The sequence below is a fragment of the Ornithodoros turicata genome, chromosome 3 (genome assembly GCF_037126465.1).
Source record: "Ornithodoros turicata isolate Travis chromosome 3, ASM3712646v1, whole genome shotgun sequence".
Taxonomy (NCBI): Eukaryota; Metazoa; Arthropoda; class Arachnida; order Ixodida; family Argasidae; genus Ornithodoros; species Ornithodoros turicata.
This window is the reverse complement of record NC_088203.1, coordinates 4,648,385-4,660,897: the sequence shown is the minus strand read 5'-3', so window position 1 is coordinate 4,660,897 and position 12,513 is coordinate 4,648,385. Positions and strand designations below refer to the sequence as shown.

The 12,513-nt window shown below is 49.5% G+C and overlaps 1 protein-coding gene across 3 annotated transcripts in view; it reads right to left on the bottom strand.

Moving 5' to 3' along the window:
* Positions 1-575: 575 nt before the first annotated feature.
* The window catches only part of LOC135387861 (uncharacterized), a 32,029-nt gene continuing 20,091 nt past the window's right edge, over positions 576-12,513 (bottom strand). Inside the window, exons 10-14 of one of the 3 annotated variants that reach the window (XM_064617039.1) lie at positions 11,781-11,923; positions 8,672-8,795; positions 8,355-8,528; positions 2,603-2,725; positions 576-799 (exon numbers count right to left, since the gene is read on the bottom strand). In XM_064617039.1, the coding sequence (XP_064473109.1) occupies positions 605-799; positions 2,603-2,725; positions 8,355-8,528; positions 8,672-8,795; positions 11,781-11,923 (759 nt within the window). In that variant the 3' untranslated portion in view covers positions 576-604. The remainder of the gene's footprint in view (positions 800-2,602; positions 2,726-8,354; positions 8,529-8,671; positions 8,796-11,780; positions 11,924-12,513) is intronic. The other 2 variants (XM_064617040.1, XM_064617041.1) reach the window with 2 other exon arrangements.

The following is a 12,513-nucleotide window of genomic DNA, read 5'->3' as shown; positions in this document are numbered from 1 at the left end:
CGACACGGGCGAGACGGTCGGAAGTTGTGTTTTTTTCTTCCTATTTCAGATTCAGATTCCATTTTTATCCGACACAGGTAGCCCACTTCTATCTATGAGACAAAAACGAGGTAGCAGAAAAAAAAAAAAAGTTGTAGCTGATCAGAAAATATTCACTATTACTGGAGACACCGTCGTTTATGCTTATCAAACAAACATTCGTTTTGAGCGCTTTTTAGTAGAGTATTCGAGCACAAAGGGCGCATTGCCTTGCATGAGATTTCGCGGAGCTAGTACCGGAGGGAACACGAGCGCCGCGCTGCGGCCAACAATTTGACTCGAGGAATTGCGACGTCGCTTTCCAGGCGAGTCCTCCGTGTGGAAACTACATAGACGAGCCCCAGTGTTGCCCGCAGAAATGTCTCACAACGGCTGTCGCCGCGACGGTATTCCGAGTGTACTGCGCTTTCTGGCGCAAATATGCGAAGGTGCTGGAATTACATCGTTCTGTGGGACTGTGTGGAGGTGCTGACTATAATCCCCTGCGTATCGGGTAACTGAATAGCGTGCAGGACACAATAATGAAACTACAATGCTGCGTTCGTCGTACATACTTTATCTTCCATCACCTGCATTTGCTGTAATCGAATCCCGAAGGTGCACCAGAGCTCTTGAAAGTGTTCATGAGTGCTCTGACAAGCCGCATACGTGCAAACGTTTGCCGGTGCCCATCGCAAGACACGTTGGCTGCCGTGAACTCGCTGTCGTATAAGATGAAGCCCATTGCTCGCTGGCCGTATGACTTTTGGGCGCACGCCATCTAGAGGAAAAGAGAGTGATGTTAATGTACAAGTACAACCATGAAACCATGACCAGTACAAGTCCCTTATGATTGCGTCAAACGCCGAGGCCTGCTTGGTTCCTCCAGCTACTCCTTTACCGACTGTCTGCCGTGGGTTGCAAGGTATTCAACGAGGGTTCCCGGGGGTGAGTGGAGGGGTTTTGGGCGAAGAATAATCGTGGACGACATCTGTGTGGACATCTAGTTGGCGAGGGCGGCTAGTTGCCCTCCTCACTGCTTTGAAACTCGCGTCGTTCTATGCACCAGGTTTCTGAAACCGTGTGGAACTGTTCCAGCGTAACGCTGCTAGTTCTGCTATGTGATTTAATTACTGAGCTACTTTCACACCTGTCAAGTCCAACAACTTTTACACCAAGTGGACATGTACGGTACATGTTGCACGTGAGTGAGGAATGCCGGTCGGCATCGGTTACTTCTGCCACTCCAGAGACTGTCCTCTATAGTATATCCAGATGACGTCTTCTTCGGCAGTTGACTGATGCTGACGATTTCTCGAATTGATGTGCACGTGGTGAAGGTACAAGGAGGTCTAGCAGGAGGATTAGCAATTCTTAGCTTGGACCTTCAGCGACCAATGTACGAGAATACCCCTCTCCCTGTTTGTGAACAAATGATGTTATAGTGTTCCACAGCGCCACCAATTTGGTAGAGCTAAACTACGCTTGAAACTGGGGGCGGACGAGGTCGCTCCCGAAAGCCACGGTCTTAAAGGGAATTACGGAGGTCCTCGAAGGGGGCGCGACCTTCGATCAAGTGTTCGGATTTGTTTGTTTCAGTCTGACTACCAAACATGATGACGTTTCTCGGGTAGAGCGCTATTAGGTTAAGGACATCCCGTCCCGCACACGGCTGCATTGCGGAGGAAGAAGACATTCAGCGAAAATATGGTGGCGTCCACGCGGGCAGCTCCGCAGTGTGTGAGAACGGAGTAGGACGATGTCAACTATCGCATCGTCGCAACACGGAATTCCAGACACGCTGCAAGTCTTCCGTGCACGAAAGGGAGGGTGACATTGTGCCTCGGCCCCCTCCTGCAGATTGGAAACCCATGGGCAGTAAATACGCCGTAATCTTTCCGCGCTCTGCAAGCTCTGTTTGCAGAAGAAACATGTGTCCATTGGGAAGACGTCCATCTCCAACCGAAGGAAGCACATCAAGGTATGTGTCCTACTTGATATATATATTTGTCATTCCTACTACTTCCAAGTATTTACTACTCTACTACATTTTAGGCATCTTGTCTGAAAGATAGTAAAATGTGTCTAGAGTCGCCCAGTATTTCGGTATCCTCTACATGCCTGCTACAAGCTCTAAGTTCGTGCTCTTGCAATAGCAACATCGGAGTTTCCGACGCAGTCCTCTGGTTTTTCGTCGCGAGGGGCTAGTGGCAGCTAACAATTGGCGGGAGAAAGAGAAAAAAAAAGTTGGCTCCATGGAGATTGGCCTTTAGGATGGTGCGTCATGGACCGGAATCATATGGGAATGTAAAAATGCCTGAGATTCCCAACACCAGTCCCGATTACACTATATCATTGGCGAGTAGATAACGGCTGCTTTGGTCTCACGCTATTCCGTATTGCGTATATTTTGCAATTTTCGTTCAGTTCGTTCGTTCGTTTTCGTTCGTGCAGTTCGCGTACATTCTTCCGATCACCTAGTAGTTTGGGTATGCACGCCAACAACGATTCCTTCTATTTATCCCTTACTTCCAGCACTTTCTATGCCTACCACTTACTTCCAGCAAGGACAGTAGGTATTTACCTTAGATTCTAGTGTAGATGCACTGTCGTAAGTGTACATCGTGAATCCATTCGAGAAAGCACGTACCAGTTCAACCTTCAAGTCGTCAGATTGGCCGTAAAGATTACGATTACCCTCGCAGACCTGAAATATTTTATGCAGCTAAATAGGGCTTTTTTCAGATGCGCAACACTAACAGGAGATGTAAGAGCAACAAACTAGTAGCAACTAGCAGATAACTAATTGTGTAACATTGATTAGGGGATTTCCGACAAAGTGGTCTTTAAAGATCCTGAATCGAGCACGTACGATTGAAACATGCATCGGAATTTTACTTTGAGGAAATGAGCCGCTCCAGAAGCCCGGGGTGTACAGCGCTCATTCCAAACATGACCACGGCTTTGCCACGCTTTGCCACGGGGCCACGCGCTTTGGAACGATGGAGATGATAGGAGGTACCCATGCGTACCCATGAGTACCCAAGAGCACGCATTGTCATTCCTGTAACAGCTGCTCTTGCCTCACTCCAACCCGCCAACACGCGAATGCGTCTGTCCTGTCCCGCTGGGCAAAGCAAAGCTCTCAATCTCTTTGGAATAAACGTTTGCCCCCTGCTCCTCCAAATGGCATGTTAAGGACACAGTACAACATCCAGTAAACGACCAAGCGCACTTCCGCTGCACGTGACTGGAGGAGAGCTTTGTGACTTATCGCTTGTAACGCAGTGATTTATCCAGACTCCCGTACACCCGCCTAACAATTCCCCCCCCCCCAAAAAAAAAAGATCTGGAGGAGACCTCCTAAAATTTTGTGAGATTACGCAATATTTCGTCAAAAGCATGCAAATACACCCCCTTGGCCCCGGTGGTTTCCTCCTCCTCCGTTGCTTACCAGTTGTGCCCCTGTCCACCTGTGTGACAAGAGATTGTGACAAGAGAAGATCTCATAGCCCTATGAAAAACATGTAGCGGCGTCCCTTTGGATATCCCACAACTAGTTAAGAGCCAATGCCTGCTTTGGGCCCCTGTGGATTCCTCCTCCGTCGCTTACCAGATGTGCCCCTGTCTACCTGTGTGACAAGAGATTGCCCAAGTCTCATAGCTCTATGAAAAACACATGTAGCTGCGTCCCTTTGGATATCCCACAACTAGTTAAGAGCCAATGCCTGCTTTGGGCCCCTGTGGATTCCTCCTCCGTCGCTTACCAGATGTGCCCCTGTCTACCTGTGTGACAAGAGATTGCCCAAGTCTCATAGCTCTATGAAAAACACATGTAGCTGCGTCCCTTTGGATATCCCACAACTAGTTAAGAGCCAATGCCTGCTTTGGGCCCCTGTGGATTCCTCCTCCGTCGCTTACCAGATGTGCCCCTGTCTACCTGTGTGACAAGAGATTGCCCAAGTCTCATAGCTCTATGAAAAACACATGTAGCAGCGTCCCTTTGGATATCCCACAACTAGTTAAGAGCCAATGCCTGCTTTGGGCCCCTGTGGATTCCTCCTCCGTCGCTTACCAGATGTGCCCCTGTCTACCTGTGTGACAAGAGATTGCCCAAGTCTCATAGCTCTATGAAAAACACATGTAGCGGCGTCCCTTTGGATATCCCACAACTAGTTAAGAGCCAATGCCTGCTTTGGGCCCCTGTGGATTCCTCCTCCGTCGCTTACCAGATGTGCCCCTGTCTACCTGTGTGACAAGAGATTGCCCAAGTCTCATAGCTCTATGAAAAACACATGTAGCTGCGTCCCTTTGGATATCCCACAACTAGTTAAGAGCCAATGCCTGCTTTGGGCCCCTGTGGATTCCTCCTCCGTCGCTTACCAGATGTGCCCCTGTCTACCTGTGTGACAAGAGATTGCCCAAGTCTCATAGCTCTATGAAAAACACATGTAGCGGCATCCCTTTGGATATCCCACAACTAGTTAAGAGCCAATGCCTGCTTTGGGCCCCTGTGGATTCCTCCTCCGTCGCTTACCAGATGTGCCCCTGTCTACCTGTGTGACAAGAGATTGCCCAAGTCTCATAGCTCTATGAAAAACACATGTAGCAGCGTCCCTTTGGATATCCCACAACTAGTTAAGAGCCAATGCCTGCTTTGGGCCCCTGTGGATTCCTCCTCCGTCGCTTACCAGATGTGCCCCTGTCTACCTGTGTGACAAGAGATTGCCCAAGTCTCATAGCTCTATGAAAAACACATGTAGCGGCGTCCCTTTGGATATCCCACAACTAGTTAAGAGCCAATGCCTGCTTTGGGCCCCTGTGGATTCCTCCTCCGTCGCTTACCAGATGTGCCCCTGTCTACCTGTGTGACAAGAGATTGCCCAAGTCTCATAGCTCTATGAAAAACACATGTAGCGGCGTCCCTTTGGATATCCCACAACTAGTTAAGAGCCAATGTCTGCTTTGGGCCCCTGTGGATTCCTCCTCCGTCGCTTACCAGATGTGCCCCTGTCTACCTGTGTGACAAGAGATTGCCCAAGTCTCATAGCTCTATGAAAAACACATGTAGCGGCGTCCCTTTGGATATCCCACAACTAGTTAAGAGCCAATGTCTGCTTTGGGCCCCTGTGGATTCCTCCTCCGTCGCTTACCAGATGTGCCCCTGTCTACCTGTGTGACAAGAGATTGCCCAAGTCTCATAGCTCTATGAAAAACACATGTAGCGGCGTCCCTTTGGATATCCCACAACTAGTTAAGAGCCAATGCCTGCTTTGGGCCCCTGTGGATTCCTCCTCCGTCGCTTACCAGATGTGCCCCTGTCTACCTGTGTGACAAGAGATTGCCCAAGTCTCATAGCTCTATGAAAAACACATGTAGCGGCGTCCCTTTGGATATCCCACAACTAGTTAAGAGCCAATGCGTGCTTTGGGCCCCTGTGGATTCCTCCTCCGTCGCTTACCAGATGTGCCCCTGTCTACCTGTGTGACAAGAGATTGCCCAAGTCTCATAGCTCTATGAAAAACACATGTAGCAGCGTCCCTTTGGATATCCCACAACTAGTTAAGAGCCAATGCCTGCTTTGGGCCCCTGTGGATTCCTCCTCCGTCGCTTACCAGATGTGCCCCTGTCTACCTGTGTGACAAGAGATTGCCCAAGTCTCATAGCTCTATGAAAAACACATGTAGCGGCGTCCCTTTGGATATCCCACAACTAGTTAAGAGCCAATGCCTGCTTTGGGCCCCTGTGGATTCCTCCTCCGTCGCTTACCAGATGTGCCCCTGTCTACCTGTGTGACAAGAGATTGCCCAAGTCTCATAGCTCTATGAAAAACACATGTAGCGGCGTCCCTTTGGATATCCCACAACTAGTTAAGAGCCAATGTCTGCTTTGGGCCCCTGTGGATTCCTCCTCCGTCGCTTACCAGATGTGCCCCTGTCTACCTGTGTGACAAGAGATTGCCCAAGTCTCATAGCTCTATGAAAAACACATGTAGCGGCGTCCCTTTGGATATCCCACAACTAGTTAAGAGCCAATGTCTGCTTTGGGCCCCTGTGGATTCCTCCTCCGTCGCTTACCAGATGTGCCCCTGTCTACCTGTGTGACAAGAGATTGCCCAAGTCTCATAGCTCTATGAAAAACACATGTAGCGGCGTCCCTTTGGATATCCCACAACTAGTTAAGAGCCAATGTCTGCTTTGGGCCCCTGTGGATTCCTCCTCCGTCGCTTACCAGATGTGCCCCTGTCTACCTGTGTGACAAGAGATTGCCCAAGTCTCATAGCTCTATGAAAAACACATGTAGCGGCGTCCCTTTGGATATCCCACAACTAGTTAAGAGCCAATGTCTGCTTTGGGCCCCTGTGGATTCCTCCTCCGTCGCTTACCAGATGTGCCCCTGTCTACCTGTGTGACAAGAGATTGCCCAAGTCTCATAGCTCTATGAAAAACACATGTAGCGGCGTCCCTTTGGATATCCCACAACTAGTTAAGAGCCAATGTCTGCTTTGGGCCCCGGTGGTTTCCTCCTCCGTCGCTTACCAGTTGTGCCCCTGTCTACCTGTGTGACAAGAGATTGCCCAAGACTCGTAGCTCTATGAAAAAACACATGTAGCGGATACCCTTGGATTCTCGATAGAAATTGTTTCGTTAATTAAATTAGTTGTTATCGTTACTAGCATCTCTGATTTGTGTCATTGTGTGGCGCATGGGGACGTGTGTCGTTTGACTGTAGAGCAGCCGGACCACTCTTCTACCGGAACGGTGTTGCTGAGTATCCGCTGTGCAGCCGGAAAACTTGCGCCGGTGAATTCGTCTCACCTTTATCCAGAGGTTAAGGACGGAGGATACTTCACCTGGTGCGATCGCGAGTAGGTCCCAGCGGTACAGCATCCCGGGAAAGGACCAGTCTTCCAGGCTGACATTGCGCCAGAGCGCAAAGTAATTGCCCTCACCGCAGCCCGCTTCTCCTGTATAGTACTTCTTTCTCACGAACCGGAGCACATTAGCACAATGTAATGGCCCTCACCGCAACCCGCTTCTCCTTTATACTTGTCACGAACCGGAACACATTCTGCCAGAGCTCTGGGGGAATGTTCTCCGGTGCGTGAGAGAAGACGCGGGCTGCGGTGGTGGTGGCGGTGGGGTGGTGGTGGTGGTGGGGGAGGTGGTGGTGGTCACAATCACATTTTGCTCTGGTAGAATGTGCTTAGGTTCATGAGAGAGAAACGAGAAAGAAGTGTGATGGAGACGCGTGCTGCAGTGGGGCCAATACATAGAGCAGAGCGCGGGTATGCCCGCGGGTACCCACAGTTACCCGCAAATCGTCACGAACTGCGGGTATGAATTCGCGATCCCTGCGGGTAGCGGGTAAAATGCGGGTGTAACCGCAATGAGACCGCGGGCCAACTAAGTGATCCCACTCTGTCACGCGCGAGCTCAGCAGTGCCCCATGTCGTTGGCCGTATATCCATGTGCCATACTGCAGCAGGCAAGTGCTGGCGGGCGAGTTCGATTATTGATGCAGACATATATGACTATGGCTCAGTTTGATTGGCATACGATTGAAGCCGTCCGAGACACGTAGCCAACACTCCAGGAAATTGTAATTCAGTCGGATATTCAATCCCCAACACCGATGTCAATGACGAACAGAAGGAACGCATCCATTGATTTGGGGTAAGGATGGTGTAGCGTGCCCGCATCGTCATCTTCATCACCCTCAAGAAAACGGGAGTTCGAGGTGGCGGCCGAGCGCGTGTTTACCGCTCACTTCCCCCTGCGGGTCCCAATGCGGGTATACAGACAGCACTGCGGGTGCGGGTCACACACGAGTACTGTGCGGGTTAGGGCCCCAGTTTGCTTACCCGCACTCACCTCTACATACAACGTGCTCTGGCATAACGTGCTCAGGTTCATGAGGGAGGATGGGGACACACGCCGCGGTGGGGCCCATTATCATGCGGTCTGTCAGAATGTGTCCTGCTTCGTGGGGGAAAGGTATGCTGGCTCGGCTACCGCGTAGTCTCTCAGAATATGCTCGTGTTTATGGGAGAGAAGCATGAATGGATCAGTGTCTCGAGGTCACGTGATGCGTGTTCAGTATCCAGAGGGTACTCCCTAAGCTTCGCTGTAGCATCTTGGTTCATTGTGGTGGTAAAACATGAACGGGCTACTAGGTCTATTCCGTTTCCCACAAGGCATTTCACAGCTCTGTAGCAGCGCACTTGAAAACTGAAGCTCACTGAGCGAGCGTAATGGTATATCGAGGGCGGGTAGGTCACGGTTAGCCGACGTTATATGCAATAAATAAACAAATAAATAAATAAATCATCTCACCTGACTGTATGCCACCATGCCACTACGCTTGCAGTCGAGATCCGTTTTTATGTAAATTTGGTATTCGTCAAACTGGTAGAAAGAAACGCCCATTGTGAAGGCGAAGACCACGGTAAGTTTCCCGAATGTTTGGAAGCGTACAGTTGTCCTATTTAACACCTCGATTGCTTTGACCTGCAAAATTGAGGTGCTCAGTAGTGCGGTGGGCAACGACCAACTGCTACACTGAGGCTGACTGAAACCAGGTGCGGCCAAATGACACTGGTACAGTCCGGCACAACACAGTACATGTCACCTCCTGATCGAAGGATACTTACAAAGGAGGGTTGATACATCCCATGCGGGTCTTTCCACGCTGAGGTTGCGAATGTTTTGCAACCCTTCTCCAGATCGAGCCGCTTGTTGATGGCTGTCTCCATGACGATGATGTTGAATTTCCAGCTAAAAGAGTCTAGATTGTGGAAGCACGCCATGTGACTACGCATAGAAGCTAACGTGAATGGCTACAGTGTTCTTCAGGTAGTGAAAACACTGATCATTGCTGTCCGTATAAAGCTGTCAATACAAACAATACAAACAAGTGAAAGAAGTGATGTTCTGAGGCTGGAACACAACATAGAAGGGAGAAATACATACAAAGCCTCAATTTGCCTAAGAAATTAACGATGAAAGATGAAAGTCACTGAAAAGGTTAACCAGCTGATAGTGGCGCCTCTATGGCGGGCCTTAGTCACTGGTCGTTGTAGTAAAAAGGAAACACCGGCCTCAATGTTCCATCCGTTTCTACACTGAGCAGGTGCCCTGCAAAGAGTGTCAGCTGGCAGGAGGTGCTCGCCTGGGACGTTGACATCGTACGAGTCAACAGGATTGAAATCTGCAAGTGAATGCTTACGCAGAGAAAAAGGAAAGGCCTTTGGTATCGCTGTTGTCCTAGGGACACTGGACGAGCTCAACAGCACAAGGACAGCAGCGACACCAAAGGCAGTGCAACTTTTCGCAACTTTCCTTTTTCTCTGCACAAGCATTCACTTTCAGATTTCAATCCTCTTCCTTTTGACTAAGTGTTGCTCTTAATCCGTATGACAGCAGTGGTAAAGGTTTCCTTTCCTGAGCTGTATAATCCCAGAAAGGGCTGCGCAGGTTAAAATTTCCTTCCACTCGACGAAGGCCTCCTGTTGAGGCTGGTCCCTCACACATTCGTTTTTGGTGCTGCCCATTGATGACAGAGGTTGCAGGTGCTCCGCAAGGAGTGGAACAAATCGTGCAAAGTATTAGGTAGCCATCCCCAGGATGCGACGTGGGTGGTGACATTTTGCGAACGGCTTGGATTTTGTCATCATCCGGTCGAATGCCACGTTCGTCGATGATATGGCCGGGGAAGGTCATTTCCGAACTGCCACTCGGCCACATTCAGGATCACCCCCAGCTTTGCTGATCATTTGGAGAACGACTTATCCTTTCTTCGTGTTGTTCTTTGGTTGTACTCCATGTGAGAGAGAACGCCATTCATGTGGCATCCGACGCCTTCGAGGCCTGTGCATAATGCGCTTTTGAAAGTGTGCTGGAGCCGATGAGGTTGAACATGTAGCGCATTGCCCTGCTAAGGCCAACGTATGCCATAAGTGCCGCACGATAGGACATTATGCTACCGCGTGGAGCTCAGTCTGCGAAGTGCGTGCGCTTGAAGCCGAACGTACAGGCTTCTTGGTGTTGACGTCGGACGGGGCAGCAGCGTGCTGAAAAGTGAACATACAGGTGGAAGGTATGCCCATTCATTTCAAAACCGTCATTTCCGACTGCAAAAGCCCAAGCGAGAGCCAAGCGAGAGCAAGCCGCTGAAGATGGACTCGCCCGGAAGCTGTCAAGACGCCCTTCCCTGTGACACCTCTTGATCCTCTTGGAGTGGGTTAACCTGGGGCTCCGCTTCGCATGCAAAAAATAAAAATAAAATAGAATAAAAAATCGCGCCGCCACTCGTTTGGCGTTGAGGAAAAGGGAAACAGGTCCAAGGATGTCCGGGCCAAGGATGACATCGCTCTTTCGAGTTCTCGTTCGAACTTAGTCCGTAGTTCTCGTCTCGTGGCTGCATGTAGACATCCGTTGAACACTGTGTCGACGACTTTTGAACACCGTCAACGTTTAGGCCTGGTCCGCGGTTATTTAGAGACTCCGCGGTTATTTAGTCCACGGTGCCCTCGCGAACAGTGCTGTGGTCCAGTCGACACGATATTGCTGAGTCAGAGTCGAACCGACCCCGAACCGAAAACAGTTATTTTTAGCCTAACCGGAACTGAACCAAACCGAAACAGTCGACGCCATCTTGGAGCTGAACCGGGGTTCAAATAACTGTTCATACGGAACTAAGGGCGCCTTTGCATGCTGTGCATGAACATGAAAACTACTCTGTTGTCACTTTTTTTGTCCCTCTTCGTTTATGTATTAGCTTCGTAGCCTTCCTGTTGCTTGCCCAATGCTCCGGATTTTCTGGAGCCGCGAAGTAGCAGCAACAAAGATAGTAACTTTAGTAACTGTTATGACCACTAATGTCCAAGACATACACAGGAGTGTACAGTCAAACCTCGCTTTACGAACGCCCTTCGTTTCTCAGGAAATCGTTCGTAAATCGAGGTATTCGTAAATCGAGGTCCGAGGAGTGCAGTGCACAAATACCTCACAAAAACACGGGAAATTGATTTGAATAAGTTTTATTTTTGAAAATACTGAGTAATTGTGCTTTGCACCATACTTTCTGCAGGGTCTATCCTGTTTAGAAGAGATGACGGAAGTCTGACACTTGACTCATCTACCCGGTCCTCAAAGTACCGTATCGCGCGCGGATGAGACTGTTTCCAACAGCAAATATCACGTTTGTCACCGGCTGTCAGGACTGAACGCCTTCTCTTAGAACGGCAAGATGTTTCTCGGAGACCTGGTCCAAACTCACAACCGTTCAGCTGTAAACGCCCGAATTATTCTTTCAGGAAATGGTGAATCATGTTTGTGGAACGTAGCGACGTTGGGACATTGTATGTTTGACCTTGGCAGCATGTACTGAGGAACTTTCATTATCCTCCGGTCCATTGGCCTGTCCTCTGTACGTTTATAACGCCCGTTCGTATACCGAGGTCAGAATGGCTTGGCTACTTTGGGTCCGTTCCCTAATAATCCGTTCATAGTTCGGATATCGAGGGTTCGTAAAACGAGGTCAAAATACACGGAAAAAGTTTGGTTCCCTGTGGAGCCGTTCGTAAGTTGAGGGAATTCGTATATCGAGGGTTCATAAAACGAGGTCCGACTGTATACACATAAGACATATACATTTAAAACTTGTTCATCCTGAGACGTAACATAGAACGAACTGCCTGAAGGATGACCGCAGTACATGATACTAAACGTGCCTTCTATAAAATGAAGAAAAGTCCTTACGTGCGGACCATGACATTAATGGCCTTGACGTATTTGGTGATGTGCAGAGAGGAGTCGTAGTTGAACATCTTCAGTCCTACTATACGGTAGCTGACTTCATTGTCCTTGTCTTGGTTGTATTGATCCTGGCGTTTTTTAAGTTCCTGAAACCGGCAGGACAACTGTCTGTCAGAGCACGTGGGCAACACTGGACGACAGAAGGATTCTGTTCTGTTCTGTTTCTAGAGTATGGCACGCTCCTAGCCAACCATCATCTTGAATGATATCGTTATCAGCACTGATATCAGCAACTGGAGGCGTACGCCTTTTTTGTGACACTTATGCTGTTCATAATTGTCAAAAAAGGCGTACACCTCCCGTTTCCCACAACTCAGGATCATTCGATCGAGGTGATGATTGACTAGGAGCGTGCTACTTCATCGCATAGCACACTGCGCGGGAACCAATGCCTCGAATGCCATGATTCGATGAGAGAGAGGGAGAGAGGCGGGCGTACGCTTTTTTGTGGCAATTATCATATCGAAAACGCGTACGCCTCTCACTCTCATCGAATCCGAAGCGATCGCCCTACCATTTGTGGCAATGGTTGGCGCACAGCGTGCTATGCGGTGAAGTGTAGGTGTGAAGTGTGCCACCATTACCACACCCTTAAAAATGCTGATGCTGTTCATAATTGTCACAAAAAAGGCGTACGCCTCCCGTTTTCAACAAATCAGGGCAGATAACGGTATCA